Source organism: Rhinopithecus roxellana, chromosome 19 (assembly GCF_007565055.1).
Source record: "Rhinopithecus roxellana isolate Shanxi Qingling chromosome 19, ASM756505v1, whole genome shotgun sequence".
Lineage (NCBI taxonomy): Eukaryota > Metazoa > Chordata > Mammalia > Primates > Cercopithecidae > Rhinopithecus > Rhinopithecus roxellana.
The window spans coordinates 35,319,797-35,342,307 of record NC_044567.1 but is presented as its reverse complement, the minus strand read 5'-3'; the positions used below and the strand labels follow the sequence as shown (position 1 = coordinate 35,342,307).

The following is a 22,511-nucleotide window of genomic DNA, read 5'->3' as shown; positions in this document are numbered from 1 at the left end:
GGGACAGGACGTGAGACAGTGGAAAAGTACCCCTTTCTCCTCTCAAGTCTATGAGTGAATCGGGGAATCCTGAACCAGTGTCCTCACTCTAAGAAATGGCTGCGTTTTGGATGGCTGACATGGGCGGAGTAGGTCTCCCTCAGGACCCTGGTCGTCATTGGTGCCAACTGTCCCTGACTGCAGGAAAACCCCCACCTCTGGTGACATCCTTATTAGGAGCATTAAAAGGTCATTTTTTTCCCGGCAAGATGAACAGGAGAAATGTACTCAACAGCTCAGTGTCTGGACATCTGTGAGTCGGCAAAGACGACAGAAGTCCTTAGACTGGCAGCTGAGTAGACACAAAGTCTGTTTGCCACAGCATGTTAAAAATGGCCTTGTTGCTGCAGCCGCCACCCTGGGGGGCGCACTGATAAGGCTGTGCTTGCTGACTCTTCCGGGATGTGCTACATCAGAGAGCCAGAGAGCCAGAGAACCACAGATCCCCTGGGTTCTTTACTCTAGTCATGCTGTCCCCCTCCTTTGCCTGCTTAGTTTTTCTTTTTTTTTTTTTTTTTCTTTTTTGAGATGGAGTTTTGCTTTTGTCACACAGGCTGGAGTGCAATGGCACAATCTCAGCTCACTACAACCTCTGCCTCCTGAGTTCAAGCAATTCTCCTGCCTCAGCCTCCCGAGTAGCTGGGATTACAGGCGCCCACCACCATGCCCGGCCTTTTTTTTTTTTTTTTTTTTTTGTATTTTTAGTAGAGACTGAGTTTCACCATGTTGGCCAGACTGATCTCAAACTCCTGACCTCAGGTGATTCACCCGCCTCAGTCTCCGAAAGTGTTGGGATTACAGGCGTGAACCACCACGCCCAGCCTGCCTGCTTAGTTTCTGGCCCTCACTTAGCTTTGCGAGGCTGGGAGCAGCACTTCAGGAGGCAGAGGAAGGGAACAAATGTTCAGACTGAGGAATACCATACTAAGTGTACAGACATACATTTGGACACTGTCCTGAAAGACATCATACAAACATGGAAGCTCTGGGACAAAGGTCTTCCCTTAGCCCCACCCCCCAGGCAGCCCTCATGTCCTTCCAGTCTTCGTTTTGCTGCCTGATGGAGAAGCACAGATTTAGGGAGTGGGGCTGGAGGAACAGCCAGTGCCACTTATTCCTCTGAAGCAGGTGGCCTCAGGCCCACCTCTGCCTTTCCCCGGCTGCTTGGGTCATGTCTCTGCACAGGTGTGAGGCTGAGTGGCCCGGGGCCCACCTCGCTGTGCAGGGTTCGCTATCAGGTAAGAACACAAGCTCTCCCGCTTAGATTCAAAAATCCCAAATGTGTCAGGCAGGAAGAGCGTGAGCTTGGACAAGTTTCCTACCTTCCCTGTGCCTCAGCAGTCAAATGGGAATAATACAGGGCGGTGATGAGTTTAGATGGGCCCAGAACAAGCACTTGTGTGAGCTGTCATACCTTTATCCTTGTTGATGTCTTAAAGAGACTCCCAAGGGAGAAGAGTCACTATGCAAGGGAATGGGATTCAGGGGAAGAAGCCCTCATCAGCATTCCTGGGAAAAGGGACACTGGCTGCTTGTTTCCAGGACACTCTGGAAGCACCTGCCACGAGAACTGTCTGTTAGCACTAGACACCCTGGTGTCTCTCGGTAGTCTCTGCAGGACCATGGGCCAAATCGGGGGGAAGACCTGGTTTACTCTGGCCACCCCTACTTACTGAGGCAAATACACCAAAGTCCTGGCTTCCTTCATGCCCTTCCCTCAGTTATGCTTTGAGCATTTACTTTTTATAGGAGGAGGAGACCAAACAGATACTGATATAAATACTCCCCCAAATTGTATTGAGTTGGATAGAAAGGATCTGTCTGGCCATATCCACTTGGGATGAGGGAGAAGGGGAGCAGGATGAGCTCTGATACGGATTCTTCAGGATTTGCCAGCAGTCTCAGCCTGGAGGAAGCCAGACGTTAGGATCTAAGTCTGGAAGGGGAGATCTGCTGGTGTGAACTCAGGGCCACAGAAAATGGGGTCCAAGCCTTGGTGTGGACCATGTGCTGGGCTGCAGCAGGTATGCCCTCCCCTCAGGACACCTTCCTAAACAAAGGTGAGCAGGTGCATGTCCCCCAGGGTGCTGGGCACAGGCGTCTCCAGCACAAACGTCTCATAGGAAGAACAGATGTGTTACCGCTCCACGGTCTAAACCTGAGGGAGAGCGGAGGAGGAGCTGCAGATGTGATTCTAGTGAGAGAGAAGGTGCGGAAAAGGGGTTGGCTGGGTTCTCCCCCAGCTGCTCCTAATGAAAAGAAAGAAAAAGAGGCTGGGGTCCCCCAAAGCCAAATAAGCTCGTGGTCAGCTCATCCTTGCTGAGGCCAGGGAAGGCTGGAGAGTGAAGCTGCCATGCGGATGGTCTGAGCCACATGCAGAGAGGAGGAGCGGAGGGGAGGAGCGGGCAGCTGGCCTGGCTAGCTAGCGGGGTGGAGGGGCGAGGCCGGGGCCAGCTTACCCTGAAAATCCCCCTCACACGTATCCAAAACTGCGCCATTCATGTCACACAGCTGCAAGAACACAATGATAGGATTCGGAGAAAGGAATCAACATGACAAAACATGAACGTCACACACACACACGCGCGCGCGCACACACACACACACACGCACACACAAAGCTATGCCAATATCACAGTCCCAGGCAGGCCACACCAAACCATGACGGATTCTACACTGGCTGAGACCTGAACGTACAGGACAAAACAGTCTGCTGCCAAAAGGACATTAAAACAGGGGCCGCATAGGGCGAGGGACATTATGAATCCTGAAGGTCAGGAGTTCTTCAACCTGCGAGATGGAACGTGAACCACTCCGCTTCTCAGAGCCCTCAAGGCACTGTCCTCCCGGGCCTTCCGTTACCCACTTTTGTTCCCCAATTTCTTCTCTCCTTCTGCTCTTTTCTGCTTCTCCATTGATATCTTCTGTTCATTCTTTTTGTTTGTTTGTTTGTTTTTTTTTTTTTGGAGACAGAGTCTCTCTCTGTCGCCAGGCTGGAGTGCAGTGGCGTGATCTCGGGTCAGTGCAACCTCCACCTCCCAGGTTCAAGCGATTCTCCTGCCTCAGCCTGCCAAATAGCTGGGACTACAGGCACGTGCCACCACGCCTAATTCTCCAAGGCCACCCCAATCTCTGGGATTGCAGGCGTGAGCCACCGCGCCCAGCCATCTTCTGCTTATTCTATTGCTTATGTATTGACACTACCATGTGTCCCTTCCCTGGGGTGGCTGGAAGAGTCAGCAGATGTGACACATTGGGAGGAGTGGCCCTGGAGACCTGGTGACCTTCAGCTCCTCTACAGCTGTGACCTTCCCTGAGGGCAGCAAGCATGTGCCCGCCCATCATGGGCTCCTTCAGGAGACAACACCTCAGCACCAAGACCCACCAAGATGGGAGGGGTGCTCACTGCATTTTCCAGGGAGAAATTTGCTGAATTTTTAATAAGCCTCAGGGTAGATGACAGCAGCTGCACCTTCAACATTAATTACATCCAACAATAAAGAAGCCAAATCACCAGATGGCTCTTCCTTGTAATATTTAAATCTGACCCATCACACAGTTGCAAATTGGACTAGCCTTTTTTTTTTTTTTTTTTTTTTTTTTGAGATGGAGTCTGGCTCTGTCACCCAGGCTGGAGTGCAGTGGCCAGATCTCAGCTCACTGCAAGCTCCGCCTCCCAGGTTCACGCCATTCTCCTGCCTCAGCCTCCCGAGTAGCTGGGACTACAGGCGCCCGCCACCTCGCCCGGCTGGACTAGCCTTTTCAAAGGCAGCATGGAGCTGAACCCCACAGGGTCACTGCTTCCGTCTAAACACGGAAGAAATAAATCACTCTTCTGGAGAAGGACGTGGAGGGAAAAGTACGTGATCCGTGAAAAGTCCCAGGGCACCCTAGGACAGCACTGTTCTCTGAAATGAGTGAGTGGGTGTGTGGTGTGTGGTGTGTGTGTGTGTGTTCCAACCCAAGCTGCCTCACCTTCTGCTACTTGGGACAACACTAGGCACACATATGCTCCAGCTCACCGCCATGCTACTGCACTTTACTAAGTGGGTTGGCTCTAGCCCAAAACACAGCTCAACCCCTGTGCCTGTCTCCCTGAACAAGGAAAATGCTCAAATGACTTTCAGCAGCCACCATAAATATGCCCCTGACTTTATAATCTTATGTGGTTGAAGTGTCTGGGGAGATGTTCCAAATACGTCCCGTTCCTTCCAGCCAATGAATGGTTTTGGCTAAATGTGGTGTGTGTTTGTGATTTTGTGCTTACAGATTTTTTCTGGGGGAAGAGAGTTATCTTTGTTTCTAAATTTAAATCCAAACTAAATTAAGTCGTTGTGGGTTCGTCCAATTAGCTCCTCAGGGAATTGGCCGGGGAGGGGAGCCTGGGGGAGGGAACAGAGCCATGCAGGTTTTCTGAAATTCACCCTTCTCTAAATATCTATCTAGAAGTGTATTTTTCTAGCAAGGTTTACTTTACTAATAGTGAAAAACATCTTTGGTTCTTAGCCCATTCTCCAGATAAGCATTTATACCTGGAGCTTGGGCTCTATCCAGGGAACACCTGAGTTTTGATGCCGTTTTGTGATCATAACCAGCTTCCAGCCTCTCCTGAGGCCCCACTCCAAATGACTCAGTGTCTTCAACCCCCGATGTTAAGAGCAAAAACAGAACTCTAGGCTGGTGGGCTTAGACTGAGAGAGATCCCATAAGAAGCCCCTGTTTGGGACATGTGGATTCCAGGGTTGCTGTCCATTGGTGGGCTTCTAAGGAGATCTCAGGAGCTACCCCTGGTGCCAGCCCAGTCATCTCAAAGCACGCAGGAATTTGTTCCCTGGCAGTGACACTAGCAATCCCTCCCCTAGGTACATTTCACTAAAGTTCATTAAAAAAAGGTGAGGGAGCCTGTGGCTTGGTTACCTGTAGACATGCTTTCCCCGGGCGACATGCCATCTAGCACGGGGGGCTCCGTGGACTGTGGACTACAGGCCGAGAGGTTTACTGTGGGAGGTTGAGGAGGCGGCAGAGTAGGTCTCTGTCGGGGCTTAGGAGTGGGCCGCGATTTGCTCAAAGTGCTTGTAAAGACAGAAGGAGAGGCCAGGGGAGGAGCTGCAGCTGGGGAGAGCTGGCCCGAGGCCAAGGAGTACCCCTGAGGGTAGCTCAGTCCATAGGGCGACGGGGTGCTGGGCGGGGTGGGGGATAGGCTGACTGGGGACGGCTGGCCAGCAGACTGGTCTGCCACAGCCCCCGGCTGGCCAAAGGGGACCTTGGGTGGAATTGGTGCCAGCTTCTTTGAAACTGAAAGAGAAAACACAACAACAAAACACAAAGTTGTTAAATGAAGCCACTGTGGGGCCTGTTCACACACCCTTCAGCGTTCAAAGCTGTCCCCACCTCCTGCCCCTCGCCACCCACCCACACCTCTCTGCCCTGCCCCCTGGCCTCTCGCCACATTGAGAGCACCCAATACAAGTTTTAAAAATTAACCTAGAATTGCAAGTTTTCCTATCTTCCCATCTGTTAACTAATTTCTCCTCCTCTTTTCTGGATTTCTGCCCTGATCTACACATGCACACCCAGCCAAACTACAGAACAAATTTCCCATCCACAGGAGTGGGCTGCCTTCCCAGTGGTGAGACGTATCGCTGCTACACTCAGAGCAAGAGTGAGTCAGTGGGGCAGGGTCCAGCAGAGGATGACTCCAGTTCAATTTGCTGTAATGGACAGTGGAGCCCTGACCCAGGGGCAGGTCCTTGGGATGGAAAATTGACTTTTGGCTGAACCTGTCCAGTGGTTTCTGGCTCCCCTAACAATGATAGGTGAGCAAATCCTCCAGCCACACAACCCCTGTTCCTCCATTACTTTATATGCTGTGCCTCAATCCTGCATCCTTGCTGCTGAGGCTTTCTTCTCATTCTTGTTCTTTTCTTTCAAGAATTATACCCTCCGGTCTGTGGATTGACTGCGTTTTTCGTTGTGTGTTTTTTTTTTTTTGGAGACGGAGTTTTGTTCTTGTTGCCACAGGCTGGAATGCAACGGCATGATCTCCACTCACCACAACCTCCGCCTCCCGGGTTCAAGCAATTCTCCTGCCTCAGCCTCCCGAGTAGCTGGGAATACAGGTGCCCGCCACCACACCCATCTAATTTTGTGTTTTTAGTAGACACAGGGTTTCTCCATGTTGGTCAGGTTGGTCTTGAACTGCCAACCTCAGGTGATCTGCCCGCCTCAGCCTCCCAAAAGTGCTGGGATTACAGACATGAGCTACTGCGCCGGGCCAATCGATTGCATTTTTCAAAGCACATCACTGCCCTGACCCCCTTTGCCTTACTTTCATTTCCCTTTTCCCAATCACCCTATAGGATGACAAATCCATTATACCTTTAATTGAAAATGAATTGGTAAAGACAACAAATTCAAACATCCAGGAGATACTTGAAGGGCAAATATCTTTGGGACAGTGATCACTAACCTGTTAGGCTTAAGTGAGGACTGGCTGTGTGCGGGTCTGATTCCTTTTTTATTGAGATGGAGTCTCGCTCTGTCACCCAGGCTGGAGTGCAGTGGCGCGATCTCGGCTCACTGCAAGCTCCGCCTCCTGGGTTCCCGCCATTCTCCTGCCTCAGCCTCCTGAGTAACTGGGACTACAGGCGCCCGCCACCACGCTCGGCTAATTTTTTTTATTTTTAGTAGAGACAGGGTTTCACTGTGTTAGCCATAGCCAGGATGGTCTCGATCTCCTTATCTCATGATCTACCCGCCTCGGTCTCCCAAAGTGCTGGGATTATAGGCGTGAGCCATGGCGCCCGGCTATGTGTGGGTCTGATTCTAGAAGAAATTACCTTGTAAGTCCTAAGGGAGAGGTCAGAATCTCTTCCTTCTCCCCACCCCACCCCCATGCCCTCCAGGGAACAAAGTCTGTTAGGAGGATACCTCATGTATTCTCTGGGTGTGTCAGTCTGCAGTGTGGATAGAAGGACATGCCCTTCAGAATCCTACCAACGTGGGCTCAAATTTCTATGCTGCCACTTACCCGCTATATTCCCTGGGTCAACTTATTCAAACATCTTCTATGCACTTGGAGGAAAAAGATTTTTCTCTGCAGCAGTGTAATAATTAAATGAGATCATGAATGTCAAGTACCACATCATCATGACATAACAAAACCACTTAACTTTCCAATTTCACTTTTCAACTCTACTTCCTGAGTATAGGGGAAGTGTTTCCAGCAGCTGCTACTGCAGCTCATGGCAGCCATGTGGTAATGGGTGACAGACACAGGGGTACCCCTGGATGAGAAGCAGGTGGAGACCCTAGGTATCGATGCTCGCACATGCCTTCTCACGAAGGACCTGGGAGACAGAGGATGCATCACTGTGTCTGTGATGACTTTCACCACTTCCGGTGGCGACAGGAATAGGATGTGAAATTGTAGGCACGCTGTCAAAAGACTGAGGTGTGAAAAAAAAAAATTTTTAAAAAAACACCTGCTAAGTATGCCATCTGTGGGCATGATGGGGAGTAGAGAAGAAATGTATACCTTTCAAAAGATGGGTCCGAGCTATTGAAGGTCACTTAGGAAAAGGGACCTGAGTCGCTCTAGGCTACACTGCATGCATAGGTCCAGTGTGCTGCACAAACGAAAAGGATAAACCTGTCACTGGCATTAGGAGGTTGGTTGGCTGCTACAGGAGCCCTGGCTCTCCCACTGGATAAGACAATGACTTAGCCATCACCCCTGTACTGTAGTGCTGCAGGGAAAGTTAAAAGGCTTTTTTTTTTTTTTTTTTGTAGATAGAGTTTCGCTTTGCTGCCCAGACTAGAAGGCAGTGGCACAGTCTTGGCTCACTGCAACCTCCGCCTCCCAGGTTCAAGCAATTCTTGTGCCTCAGCCTCCTGAGCAGCTGGGATTACAGTTGCCTGCCACCACGCCCAGTTGACTTTTTTAGTTTTAGTAGAGACGGGTTTCACCATGTTGTCCAGGCTGGTCTCAAACTCCTGAACTCAGGCAATCTGCCCGTCTCAGCCTCCCAAAATGCTAGGATTACAGGCATGAGCGACTGCGTCCAATTAAAGGACTCTAAAACAAAGACGTGCCCAGCTAGGTGTGGTGGCTCACACCTATAATCCCAGCACTTTGGGAGACCGAGGTGGGCGGATCACCTGGGGTCAAGAGTTTGAGACCAGCCTGACCAACATGGTGAAACCACATATCCACTAAAAATACAAAAATTAGCCAGGTGTGGTGGCAGGCGCCTGTAATTCCAGCTACTCGGGAGGCTGAGGGAGGAGAATCGCTTGAACCCAGGAGGCGGAGGTTGCAGTGAGCTGAGATCGGGCCATTGCACTCCAGCCTGGGGGACAAGAGCGAGACTCTGTCTCAAAAAAAAAAAAAAAAAAAAGACATGCCCAAGAATATGGTATCTAGACCAAGGAGAAACCACTGGTGCTGGAGAAATGCTCTGAAATGCTGAAATCTCGTGCCGCCACTTTGGCCCAACTCCTATGCAACCTTCACCATGTCGTTTCTGCTGGGCCACCCGTCCTAACTCCTGAGTCTAGAAAGCATGCTCCCAGGTATCCTCACTGCACCCTGAGTGGCTCCCAGCACAGTGCCAACACCTTTGCCTTCGCATTGTCTTTCTCTCTGGAAAGCACAGAGCTCTGTACATAGCAGGACTTAACACATTTGTGTAGAATGCAGAAGGAATGAGTAGAGATCGAATAAGATCCACGGGCTTGAGGGCAGACAAAGAGAATGAAACTGCCCCTGCAGATGGGAACGAAGGGGGCTGGAAAAAGGTCTGTCATGAAGGCACGTGTGGATGAGCTAAACCCGGCCCTATTCGACAAATCCGGGAGTTAAAAGCCGCTTCCAGAAGTGCGAGTGGTCTGAATTTAGAACACACACGATGATGTATTATTTCAGACGAGTGAAAGACTTTGCAAAGAGATGACACAGGTAAGAACGAACCAAAAAGGTTCAGATTCGTCCACTCAGTACAGCTCCCCACTTATGAAATGTCACACGGAGCAGACCTTTAGCTTGTGGAAGCGATTCTCTAAAGAGATAATAACTGGTCAGTGTGGGCATTCTCGGGCCTTCCAGAGCAGAAGTATTCAGGGTTGAGACTCAGGTACTATAGAAGCTATCCTGACTCCCTCCCCTCACCTTGTATGAGTGATCTAGGGGTAGGCAGCTGTGCAAGGCTGCCTTGGGGGAAAGGAGGGTCCTATAGATGACCCTATACAGCTTTTCAAATGACAGAGGTAGGGCCTAGCAGGTCTCTGGAAAACACACACCATTGTGGACAACGAATTTGGCCCTGGTGACATCATTGGATGTATGGGAAGCACTGTCCTCTATATGCCCCTAATGAGCCCACCTGTCCAATGAGTGAACTGAGGAATAATAGAGAAAGGATCCCTTTTAACTTCCAAAGCTCTAATGCCCAGATGGGAATGAGTCACTAAACCACGCAGTTTTTCAATATCCAAGTTAATAGAGGAAAAGGAGTCTTCAGGGAATGCCACAGCCACCTCCGGCCTGAGACCAAGGAAGCAGGGCCATACCTTTCCGGAGGGTGTGAGGACTCTGGTCTGCAGGCGGCTGGCTGGGGCTGGGGCTGGTGCCTGGCTGAGCTCCTGGTTGAGCCCCTGGTTGAGTCCCTGCACAGGCTGTCCCCTGGCTGGAGCCTGGACTTCCTTTCTGTGCAGACCCTGGAGAAAGTTCCTTGCTTTTTGTTGTGCTGAAATGAAAGCATATGAGACAAAAGAGAAGCCCTGAACTCAGTGAGCTGCAGCACCAGCCTTGCCGATGGCCACCCTGTGTGTGCTTCTGGGCCCTGTGCAAGTATGTCCCAGCTCTGGTGTCTCGACCCCTTCCTAAAGCCTTCACAGGTGCCCCATGGGGTGACTGTCCTTTCTGGAGCTCTGACGGCCTGGGTTCCACCCCCATCTCTGTGGCACTTGGCACTCACTGCCAACGCCCTTTTCATGCCTCTGCCCTCCTCTATTCAAGGAGATCATGAGCAACGTGAGGGCAGGGGCCTGAGCGCCTCCACTGTATCCTGCCATCAACCCAGGAATTCTAGAACATTCTCAAACTGGGACACCAAAGTGGTTTTCCTACTATAGCCAAGAGGACTTCTTAGGGCCACTGTGCCCAACGAGTGCTGATGACATGGACTCCTGCTGCCAAGCTTGTGACCCACTTCTCCAGCTATTGGCCCTGAGCCTCTAGCCACCCCACAAGACAGGAGGTATTCTAGGACTCATCCTCAAACTCAATACCCATTCCAGCAGAGGCTAGGGTGGACAGCGATCCAGGCCATGCCCTTAAATGGAAGCCAGTTCGAGTCCCAGTCCCAAGGCTTCAAGAGAGGTGAAGGTCGATGGCAGTGAGGGCTCTGGTCTCTGACCCCTGGAATTGACAACGAGGCACCCTAGGCCACCAGGTCCTAAAAAGGATTCATCGTTACTGTAAGGCTGTTCCTCAGCCGCCTTCTCCTAAGGATGAAACGTGTATTAGAAGACACCTCACTCCATACCACAGACCAGGGATTTGCCCTCCTGACACGCTGATGGTAGATATGACTAATTGATCTCCATACTTTCCCCACAGTGTTCTCAATCCTTTCCAAGAAAATACTCCTGGGGGCCTTTAGTGAATCAGGGGAGATGCCCCAGTGTTGGGAGCTACCTGTCATCCTTGCCAGAACCTACCTAGATTCTGATGCCCATAGGTAGGGCGTGAAGAGTCTGGGAACCGAAATCCTTTGCAATGGCTGTTTCTATCCCACAAAAGCAGGCGCAACCTGGGCCAGGTACGGTGGCTCACGCCTGTAATCCCAGCACTTTGAGCACTTTGGGAGGCCGAGGCAGGCGGGTCATCTGAGGTCAGGAGTTTGAGACCAGCCTGGCCAACATGGCGAAACCCCGTCTCCACTAAAAATACAAAAATTAGCCAGGTGTGGTGACACGTGCCTGTAATCCCAGCCACTCGCGAGGCTGAGGCAGGAGGATGGCTTGAACCCGGGAGATGGAGGTTGCAGTGAGCTGAGATTGCGCCACTGTACTCCAGCCTGGGCAACAGAGTGAGACCCTGTCAAAAAAAAAAAAAAAAAAGGTGGGCACAGCCTGTTTCTTTCCTAAACTGATCTAGAAACTCCAAGTGTTTTTTTTTTTTTTTTTTTTTTTTTTTTTTTTTTTTTTGAGGCGGAGTCTCGCTCTGTCGCCCGGACTGGAGTGCAATGGCCAGATCTCAGCTCACTGCAAGCTCCGCCTCCCGGGTTTACGCCATTCTCCTGCCTCAGCCTCCGGAGTAGCTGGGACTACAGGCGCCCGCCACCTCGCCCGGCTAGTTTTTTTTGTATTTTTAGTAGAGACGGGGTTTCACCGTGTTAGCCAGGATGGTCTCGATCTCCTGACCTCGTGATCCGCCCGTCTCGGCCTCCCAAAGTGCTGGGATTACAGGCTTGAGCCACCGCGCCCGGCCAGAAACTCCAAGTGTTAATTTGGAGAAAATTCCAATAGGAACAGAGCATTCTTGTCCACTGAGGTGAGAAAGACTGGGAGCAGGGAGCTGGGCCGGAGAAGCCCACAGCGTCAAAACACAGATCGTCTTCCTCATGCAAATAAATAAAGGAAAGATCCCATTCAATATGGAGGCACATTCTCTCCCACTTGGGATGAGTCTTACACACTAAACCTAGTTCCCCAAGGGGCAAAAACCATTTTATTCAGAGGAACCAAAAGAGCAATAATTCCTTTCTCTATTCTGTTAATGAAAAACAGAAACAGAAAACCCTTCCCTCACTCAGGCTGGACAAGGACCTCAGGCTCCAGGTTACCAGGCATCAATGCCAAATATCTACCTACCCTTCCATCCATCTCTGCCACTATCAAGAGGAAGGCCAATCAACCAACCAAAAATATCTCATAACCAGCAAACCAAAAAATTGCTTCTTATGAGTGGGTAGACTCTTCTTCCTTCCTTTGCACACACATCTATCCAAGGATCTAGGAATGAGCTCTTCCTTCTGTTCCCTGCCACCGGACACACTTTTTTTTTTTTTTTTTTTTGGATACAGAGTCTCACTCACCTGGCTGGAGTGCAGTGGCGCAATCTCGGCTCATTGCAACCTCCACTTCTCAGGTTCAAGTTATTCTCCTGCCTCAGCCTCCCGAGTAGCTGGGATTACAGATGCAAGCCACCACACTCAGCTAATTTTTGTATTTTTAGTCGAGGTGGGGTTTCACCATGTTGGCCAGGATGGCCTCGATCTCCTGACCTTGGAATCCACCTGCCTCGGCCACCCAAAGTGCTGGGATTACAGGCGTGAGCTACCACGCTTGGCCCGAACACACTTTCTCCAGCACAGAAACAACTATTGACCTACTTAGTCTTGTCCTCTCTCTCCAGCAGAGGCGTAGCTGACCCAATGGGGAGAGGTGGGATGTAAGGTGGGTATTAGGGATACTACATGACCAAGGCACGCTTAAGGCACGTTTGAGGGCAAGTTAGCGTTGAAGAAGCATGACTCAGCCCGTGAGCTTGGTGCCAAGAAGCAGGAAGGAGAATTTTGGGGTTAGCATTCATGCTAAGCAGTTGGGCAGGAAGTGGAGGCAGAGTCTGGCTGGACAGAGCCAGGGAAAGAACTGAAGGCAGGGTCTGGAGTAGGGAGTGGGAGGGTGGGAACCAGTTAGAGGGAAGGAAGGGCCTGCCATCCTCAGGCCAGAAAGAGAATCTGGTCACTCAAGGGAACATCATCTGGGTTGCAAACATCCAGGAAACAGACAGCACAACAAACCAAAACAACACAAACAGAACAATGGACCACCTGTTTGTACTGGGAGAAATCCATGCAGGGAGAGAAGAAAAAGTGGTATAAAACAGCAACAAAAAAAAAGAACACTAACATCCAAAGAAAAGTTACAAAATTGGTCAGCCCAAGCAAAGACATTTGGCCACAAAGCAATGTGAGTGACCTTTAAAATAATCTAAACCAGAGGGTGCCTTTCCCTGCCCACAAGTGACTCTGTAAGGCCACCCATCGAGAATGTTCCTGGAATGCCTTCAGAGCCTGGGGGAATCCATCTTCAAGGAGCACTTTTTAGAAATATTATTTATATGCCAAATACCATATGGCACTGAGTCCCCTTTCTAAGATGGGAAACTAGGATGGAGTCGATGAGTGTCCAAAAAGGAAACCGTCCCAGTCCATCTCCTGCCTGTGTGTCTGTGTCCTCCTGGTCGGCCTCACCTGGCCCACCACTCTCAGGCTCTGCTTCCCCAATGAACTCGCTGTGCCTGCTTCTGCATCTCTCAGGTCCATCTGTGGCCTCGCAAGTACACAACCAGGACCGAGCATCCTCTGATTTGAAGTCATCAACAGCAACTCAGCATATGCAGGGTCAGGTGCCCCCTCCTATGCTCTAAGACTATTTATCCCCCTGTCCCTTTGTCATTTCCTGGTTTCACAGTGAAAATACTCTTTTTTTTTTTTTTTGACACAGAATCTTGCTCTTTTGCCCAGGCTGGAGTGCAATGGTGCCATCTCGGCTCACTGCAACCTCCGCCTCCTGGGTTCAAGTGATTCTCCTGCCTCAGCCTCCTGAGTAGCTGGGACTATAGACATACGGCCACCACACCCAGCTAATTTTTGTATTTTTAGTAGGGATGGGGTTTTACCATGTTGGCCAGGCTAGTCTCGAACTCCTGACCTCAGGTGATCCGCCCACCTCGGCCTCCCAAAGTGCTGGGATTACAGGTGGGAGCCACCCTGCCCAGTTGTGAAAATATTTTTTACCCATTAAACAAAATGAAACAAAAGTAAAAAGCCTGGAAGCCTCTGATGTAGGGGATTGGTGTGGGTGTGTGTTTGTGTACTGGTGGTGATGGTGTGTGAGGATGTGTGTCTATGTGTATGCATGTGTGTTTGGAGAAAGATTTGAGTTAGAAGATTCAGCTTCCCAAAGTCTCCAAAACTTTTCTGGCAGTGGTCATGGAAGAATGCCATGTCCTCTAAAAGGAGACACAGTGGCATCTGATTTCATGTTGCTTTTCCGGTGTTCTAAATTGCTGTTTGAGAAAAGATAGAGACAAACAGCAAAGTTGTGTCAAAGTGGGTGCAATTCTCACTTCCAGAATCTGCCTCCCCCATCATGCCCTTTTCAAGGAAGGGCCAGGTACTGTCTCCTCCCCTGCCACCTGGGGATGCATAACCAAGTGCTGTCATTATTTGTCAGGGCCTGTTTGCTCACTGGAACGTGAACTTTTTAAGGGCAGCAATCATGTCTTTTTATCTTTGAAAAGAGAAAGTTCTCAGTTAATGTTCATCAAGCTAGCCATGGAATGCTTTCCTGCCTTTTTCCTTCCCCTAAAATAATGGCAATTCAAGCATGTGGCAAGCTGCGAAGCTCATCAGGCCCAGTATGACTGCCACCTCCATTCCTTCCCTGACTTGCACCCATTTTAGCAGCACAAAAAGAAAAAAAATATTGACTGCTATGACTATAAAGAGGCGGAGGAGAAACACAGAAATTGTAAACTTCGAAATAGGATACAGCAGTCCCCCTTGCCCGTGGTTTTACAGTTTCAGTTACCTGTGGTCAACTGTGGCCCAAAAATTGGTGCATACAGTTCAATAAAATATTTTCAGGCTGGGCATGGTGGCTCATGCTTGTAATCCCAGTACTTTGGGAGGCGAAGGCGATGGATCACTTAAAGTCAGGAGTTCGAGACCACACTAGCCAGCATAGTGAAACCCCATCGCTACTAAAAATACAAAAATTAGCCAGGCGTGGTGGCACATGCCTGTAATTCCAGCTACTCGGGAGGCTGAGGCAGGAGAATCACTTGAACCCGGGAGGCGGAGGTTGCAGTGAGTCGAGATTGCGCCACTGCACTCCAGCCTGGGTGACCAACCCAGACTCTATCTCAAAAAAAAAAAAAAAATTGAGAGACACCACATTCACATAATTTTATTACAGCATATGCTTATAATTCTTCTATTTTATTACTAGTTATTGCTCATGTCTTACTGTGCCTAATGTATAAATTAAACGTTATCATAGGTATGTGTGCATAAGAAAAAATAACATTATGTATAGGGTTCGGGACTATCAGTTGTTTCAGACATGCGCTGGGGGTCTTGGCACGTATCCCCCACGAATATAGGGGACCAATGTAACGTCAAAGACAGAGGAAGGGGAAAACAGAGAGTTGGGGAACCTAAGACTCCTCACCCCGTCTTCGCAAGCTGCCACCTTCTGCTTGCTTGCGATGTTATGCTGGGGAAGCCTGGACTTCGTGTGATAATCCAGGCAGCCGTGGATGACTTACTTGGTACCAGCGCGATGCAGAAGCCAAACGTGAATGCTTAGAAATCGGGGCGGGGGCGCGGGAAACGACAAAATCCAAGAGGCCTCCAGCGCGGCAAACCCAGACATCCCCTGCACCGCACACTAGCCCGCCCGGACGGCAGTGATCGGCGCTTACCTGGTGCGCTCGGGCCCAGGCTGGAGGCCCAGGCCGGATGGAGACAGCGCAGGGCCCGCGGGGCTGTCCAGGGGCTGCTCCGGCAGCGGCGAAGGCAGAGGCGCGGCCAGCTCGGCAGGCGGGGCGGGAGGCTGCATGGAGGGCGGGGCGCAGGACGCTTTCCTACCGGCCGAGGAGCCTCTTCGGGCCACCCAGTTTGTGTCCATGACTCTCACGCCCATGCTGGCGAGGGACACAAAGACACCGCTTACCCACGCGTGACAGATGACAGGTGACAGGCTCCCTCCCCCACATTCAAGCAGGTCCGCGTTGGGAGAAGAGCAGCGCAGCTTTAGCACCCCGGGGGCCCGGGAAGCGATGCATTGGGGGCTGTGCTCCCAGCGCCCTGGCTGCTCCCGGAGGCCAAGACACAGCCCTGGGCAGCCCGGGCCTGGCAAGAGCGGCCCCCTCACTAAGGCAAGGAGCAGGGCACAGCCGGCAGCGCTGGCGACCACAAGCTGTGCTTCAACCCTCTGCCAAAGCCAGCTTAGGATGATGGCCCGGCAAGCTCCCTGGGTGTAAACTGCCAGCCTTCCTCACAGCGGTATGTGGCCTAACTGGGGGGCAGGGACACTCCTCCCAAGTGCAAGACGAGGTGGGAGGGGCAGCGAAGGGGGGAGCGTGGAACTGACAGCAGGAGACATCTAAATATGCATCCTTCTTTTTGTAACTTGGAGTCTAGCCCCAGCTCCACCACTGCTGGGACCCTGGCCAGGTCACACGTCTGCAGGCCACTCCCGCTTGTCTACACAGCAGGGAAGGGGCTGCTTGTGCCTATGGTCCCTCTGGGCTCTGATTCTATTTTAATGATGGGCACACAGCTTCGAATCAGTCGGCCAAGCAACCAGACGCGGCGCATTCACCCTCTGGTGGAACTCACTACGATGCATAGGTGGCTCAGTTGAAGAGACTGAGCATGGCCTCATAGCTACCAGAGGATACCATACCTTTGGATTTTCCTAAGGCTGCAGGGACAGAAACATACAGATATTAGTTTCAAAAAATCTAGGCCTTCCTTTGGACATAAAGGTTGTCTTTCTGCAAGGGGTCTCTCTCCACGGTCCAGGGTCTTGGGGTGGGATTTGATTGTGCTATAAAACTAATATAATTTAGTTGGTCTCTCTGAAGTTGGTCTCTCCTATTTGTGTAAGTGCAAGTCATAGCCTACCATGCACACAGGTAAAGAGAGCAGTTGAAGAGTTGATATCGGTGTGGCATGGGGAAGAAAGAGGCAGAAGGGAGAAAGAAATGGGTAAAAGTATTCATCTGCTCACTTTTTTTTTTTTTTTTTTAATTTTACTTATTTATGGCCGGGTGTGGTGGCTCACGCCTGTAATCTCAGCACTTTGGGAGGCCAAGGCGGGTGGATCGTGAGGTCAGGAGATTGAGACCATTCTGGCTAACATGGTGAAACCCCATCTCTACTAAAAATACAAAAAATTAGCCTGGCGTGGTGGCAGGCACCTGTAGTCCCAGCTATTCAGGAGGCTGAGGCAGAAGAATGGTGTGAACCCAGGAGGCGGAGCTTGCAATGAATCGAGATCGCACCACTGCACTCCAGCCTGGGCAACTGAATGAGACTCCATCTCAAAAAAAAATTTATTATTTATTTATTTATTTATTTGAGAGAGTTTCTCTCTTGTCACCCAGGCTGGAGTACAGTGGCGCAATCTCCACTCACTGCAACCTCTGCCTCCTGGGTTCAAGCGATTCTCCTGCCTCAGTCTCCCGAGTAGCTGGGATTACAGGCACCCGCCACCACGCCCAGCTAATTTTTGTATTTTTAGTGGAGATGGGGTTTCACCATCTTGGCCAGGCTGGTCTCGAACTCCTGACCTCAGGTGATCCACTCGCCTCGGCGTCCCAAAGTGCTGGGATTACAGGCGTGATCCACCACGCCTGGCCTTATCCACTCACTTCTAAGTTACACAGACTAGAAGCTGGTTAGGTCCCTTTCCTCTGGTCTAGGAGGTGCTGCTGCTGTCCTCCTCAGCCAAGGTTTCATTGACTAAGGTAAGGGCTCACATTTCTAGCATTAAGGGAGAGACAGACATTCATTCAGGGAGAAAACATACACTCCCAACGAGCATTTGTCTCTATCACGTATCTGCACAGAAGGATAGGTGTATGAGGGCTATGATGTGCTCACTCTCACCTCCTCCCTGCCAAATGGTCACCTACACTAGTCAGAAGCAAAAAACTATTACACCATGAAGTCCTGCTCACCTAGAAAGGTCATATTTACCTTGTAGAGGTGCAACAAGATTTAATAACAGCAGAAGTTCAAGTAAGGAGATCTGGTTGTAGCAGGTAGGATGGTGGGATTTAGGTGCTTTACGGAAATATGGGGAGTGATGCTGAAACCAAACACACAGTGGGATGGGGATGGCTTCCTGATCCCCTTCCTTTCTAGGACCACCTTCTCATGTCTAGTACCATTGCTGTTATTTCTCATCTCTGCTGGATGGCTTCAAGGAGGCACCAGGGATGGAGGGAAAGGGGAGGGATGTCCCTTTCCTGAACCTGATAGTTTCCAAAGTCATCTGGGGTCTGAGAAACTTCTACCAATAAACAAACACTTCCTATAGGATATCCAGAAATGCTTTTGGAGGCCACTTGAAACTCTGGGACAGAGTCTGGTTGCATCCCCTGGTATTTAAAGCAGGCTGCCGAGGATCAGCGAACTGTGGTCTGCAGGCTTCATTCCTCTTGGGGAATGGAACTGATACCACTTAGTTGCAATGGCTGGTGAGGATTGCAGGCAAGTGAGACATTTCACACGGTGACCAGCACAAGGAGCCCTAAAAATGTAAGTCCTACCCCATCTTCTCTTCCTTGCCCCTTTCTCTTCTACTTGAAAGAAGTTTTCTCACCTGGTGAGAAGGTCTGGGTCAGAGTTGGTGGGGGGTACCTTCTATTTCCCCAACAGTACCTTCTAGCATCAGGATTCTCAGACATCAGCCTCCTTGGTGATCTGGTTTACCAAGGGGAGGTGTCAGGTGGGCATGGGGTAGGTACTGGGCGAGACTTGCTAAATAACACTGGCAAAACTTCAGCAGCTGAGAAATATGAGTTCAACATGCTACTTCTCCTCTTGCAAAGAGGCTATGCCATGTGCAATCACGACTTTCCCAGCTGAAATGACTTTATCATAAGAGGGAGTATCAGATGTTCACTGTGAATTCACATCAAATGTTCACTGACATTTTCAGACAGCAATATAAATCTTTACACAGTAAATCAATCACAAAGGTAGCAGCAACGCTCTTGGAAGCCTAAAAGTGCATTTACCTTCCAAAGCAAGATGGTATACGTAAATGTTCAAATGTCTACATAAAACTCAACCTGAAGACAGAAATAATAAAACTGCTCAGTGTGCTGCCAAGAAGGAGAATCTACTCACAGGTGGGGGATTCAACCAAAAGGTTATATCAGCAATTCACAAGCTTCTGTTCATTGTCTTATTTCATAAAGAAACAGTAGCCAAAATCAAGGCACCGCTGGTGTTTCTTAAGAAAGGAGCAACACAGAAGTGGAATTAATAAAACATATCTGACTCCAGCAGACATCCCTGCATGGATACCTAAGGACAGACTAGATGGCAAAGATTTCCCATGCTTCTGCTGAAAACTGAGAACAATTTGGCTTTTCAATCCCTTTATAGTTGAATCAAGGTGGAAGCAAGATGCCACAGGCCAGCAAGAATGTCTGTGAAGCACAGGGTTTAGAAATCAATAAGCAGGAGGCACAAGGCCTCCTTCCAGCTTTTCTGTGACTCCTGGTGGTAGGAGGTAGGGAGCCTACAGAATCTGGGGAATGGAACCTGAGATGATTTTCTCCACTGCTTCTTTTCTTCTTTTCTCTTCTTCTCCTCTCTTTTTTCTTTTTCTTTCCTTCTCTTTTTTTTTTTTTTTTTTTTTTTTTTTTGAGACAGGGTCTTGCTCTGTTGCCCAGGCTCTGTGCAGTGGCATGATCGTGGCTCACTGCAGCCCCAGCTTCTCGGGTTCAAGGGATCCTCTCATCTCAGCCTCCCGAGTAGCTTGGACTACAGGCACATGCCACCATGCCTGGCTAATTTTCATAATTTTTTTAGAGATGAGTTTTGCCATGTTACCCAGGCTGGACCACTTTTCTCTTTTAGAGTAAGACGACGTGGGACAGGGAATCCAGAGTTGTCACTGCTCATCACTGGGATGCATGGGGCGTGAGTCAGGTGACAAGTCCTCACTTTGGCAAGGTAGTCCCACTGAAGAACCATCTTCCCTGCCTGCCAACATCTTGTATTTGCATAGGATTTATCATAATGCACACGTGGGTATTTTTCATGAGAGAGTATCATGGAATAGGTTCTGGAATGACCTGAGTCTCTAGTCCCAGTTAACCATTCGCTGACTCAGTAGAGCTCTCTCTTCATCCATAGAATGGAGCTAATACCTCCCTTCCTGTTTCCAGCATTTCCATGAAGACAGTTTATCAATTGTTGAGTGCTAAGATATATTTAGCATACCCTTGCACCATGACCTGGTGGCAGAAGCTGAGTGGTCGGTCATACAGTGGGTTGTAGCAGGGTCTAGCTAGCTAAGCCAATGGTGTTTTATGGTGTGGACAAGCTGGAGATTCCGAGAATCAGATGACATCTTGATGGAGGGAATATAAAGGCCTAGTATCTGGCTTGTGTTTTTTGGGTATAACGTGGTGACTCCACACCCTCTCTGGCTCAGGACAGTGGGGCTTTGAAAGCAGAGAATTTGGGTATGAATCCTAGATTTTCCAATGACTAACTCTATAATATGGAGGAGTTCTATCAGATTATCCTCCGATCATCCTTTGTAAAATGGAATAATATGCTTCCCTTCTTTCAATTTGTTGTAAGGAGCCAATGAAACTGTGGCCATAAAGCCCTTAGCCCTGACAAAGAAATCAGTAAGATGTAGTGTCAGTGATAATGCTTCGTGCTTATAGGTACCAAGTGCATATGACTTGTTTTTAAGAATCTCCTCAGAGAAAGAAACAGAATGAACACAAGTCTAAAATATGTTGATAAAGGGGGGAAGAGGACACTCCACTGATTCAGGCACAGCGTGATAGAGATGCTAGGAAGACCCCATCTGGCTCACATCACCCGGCTTTATGGGGTTTCCCATCAGATTTCTTCCCTTCCTAACAGTGGCCCTAAACATCAAAAGATTTTTGGGGTGAGTTCTCTGATAGAAATAAGAGCATGGAGGCCGGGCGCAATGGCTCACACCTGTAATTCCAGCACTTTGGGAGGCGAAGGCGGGCGGATCACGAGGTCAGGAGATCGAGACCATCCTGGCTAACACGGTGAAACCCCATCTCTACTAAAAATACAAAAAATTAGCAGGGCATGGTGGCAGGTGCCTGTAGCCCCAGCTACTCGGGAGGCTGAGGCAGGAGAAAAGCAAATGGCGTGAACCCAGGAGGCGGAGCTTGCAGTGTGCCGAGATGGTGCCACTGCACTCCAGCCTGGACTACAGTGTGAAACTCCGTCTCAAAAAAAAAAAAAAAAAAGAAAAAGAAAAAGAAATAGAATAGGGGACAAAAAATGGGGACTGGAGGTTATTATCAGTCCCATTTCCCTAGGTTTCTTAGTCTTGCAGGGCTCTGCTGAGTTGGATGAGCTAATTTGGGTTTCAGAATAGGGGATGCTAAAAGCCTACTTAGATGATTCCAGGCTTAAGGAACAAACGAATAAAGAGGGGATGCCTGCAAACCCTTGTAAGTCTTACTGCCCAACCCAGGTCATTGGGGCAGTAAAGGAGGCAGGAGTCATCTTGTCTGTAAAGTTCTTTGGAAAACAAAATACACTAGGGTGCAGGAGGCTCAGCCTGGAATGGTCACAGCACTTCCTGCTTACACAGGGTTTTCTACCTCCTGAGGAGCCTCCTGCAACCGTCAGCTGTCCTTGGCTGTTAGGATATTTTGTGCTTTGTCCCTAAGCCCTTGGTGTTTGTAAATTTCGTGCTTGTAGAATTAGCTCAATTGCTCATGGTAAGGTGGAGACAGATAAAAATATTCAAGCACCTGAGGTGACAAGGAAAAGCCTTGATCAGGACCCCTCGTCAGTGGGCTCCGCCATGTTGCCACCTTAAAAACATGAGGATGTCACTAAAAAATCTGCTTCCTGTACTAAGAACAGCTAACATTTACCGTGTGCTGAGCTTTATTCTAAACACTTTGTAAGCAATATTTCATTTAATGCTTAGAATGACTCAAGTTGGTGCTTACCATGATTTTCCCATTTTGCATATGAAGAAACAGAGGCATTCAGAGTTGAGTAACCAGGATTTGAACTCAGAGAGCCTGATTCTAATGCTCAGACTCTGCTTATAGGGTTATTATATTCACGCAGTGTAAGCAGGGATAAGTAGAAAGAGAAGAGCTATAAATGGCTCCTAGATGCTAGAGATGAAATGGCATGCTTCCTTTAAAGTCTACAACCTCATAGACCACATAGGGAAAGGATTAGGCCCGGGACCAGTGAAACGACGGCTCAGGGTTCAAGAGGGAAGCAATGAAGTGATGTGTTGGTGAGGAGGTGCTCAGTGATCAACCAGAGCAGCTAAGGGTAAACCGGTGGAAGATGTTGTCTGCTCACTTCTAAGCCCCCTGAACTTAGAAAATGGGGTCATGCCTTTTACTCCAAGTGAGAAGGTCACTGGCATTGTGATGGACCAAGCAAGAAAACCATGTAAGAAAAATGCCTTCCCAGGCACTCCATGATGGCAGGGTTCAGAATAAGCCTGTCTTTGTTCAGGAATTGAGGCAGGAGGGGAGCGTGGACAAATTCAGTTCCAGACATTGCAACCACCGCGTACAACATTCTATTGCATATCAGCCCACTGAAAGTTATGGGTTATGCTACTTGGGAGAATGAGGTGGGAGGATCATCAAGTCCAGGAGTTTGAGACCA

At 49.5% G+C, this 22,511-nt stretch overlaps 1 protein-coding gene across 4 annotated transcripts in view; it reads right to left on the bottom strand.

The window, feature by feature from the left end:
* ARHGAP44 (Rho GTPase activating protein 44) overlaps positions 1 to 22,511 on the bottom strand; it is a 206,734-nt gene that overhangs the window by 1,972 nt on the left and 182,251 nt on the right. For 2 of the 4 annotated variants that reach the window (XM_030922911.1, XM_030922913.1), the window contains 4 exons: positions 15,539 to 15,760; positions 9,610 to 9,785; positions 4,957 to 5,334; positions 2,499 to 2,550 (listed from right to left, as the gene is read on the bottom strand). In XM_030922911.1, coding sequence (XP_030778771.1) covers positions 2,543 to 2,550; positions 4,957 to 5,334; positions 9,610 to 9,785; positions 15,539 to 15,760 — 784 coding nt within the window. In that variant the 3' untranslated portion in view covers positions 2,499 to 2,542. The remainder of the gene's footprint in view (positions 1 to 2,498; positions 2,551 to 4,956; positions 5,335 to 9,609; positions 9,786 to 15,538; positions 15,761 to 22,511) is intronic. The other 2 variants (XM_030922910.1, XM_030922912.1) reach the window with 1 other exon arrangement.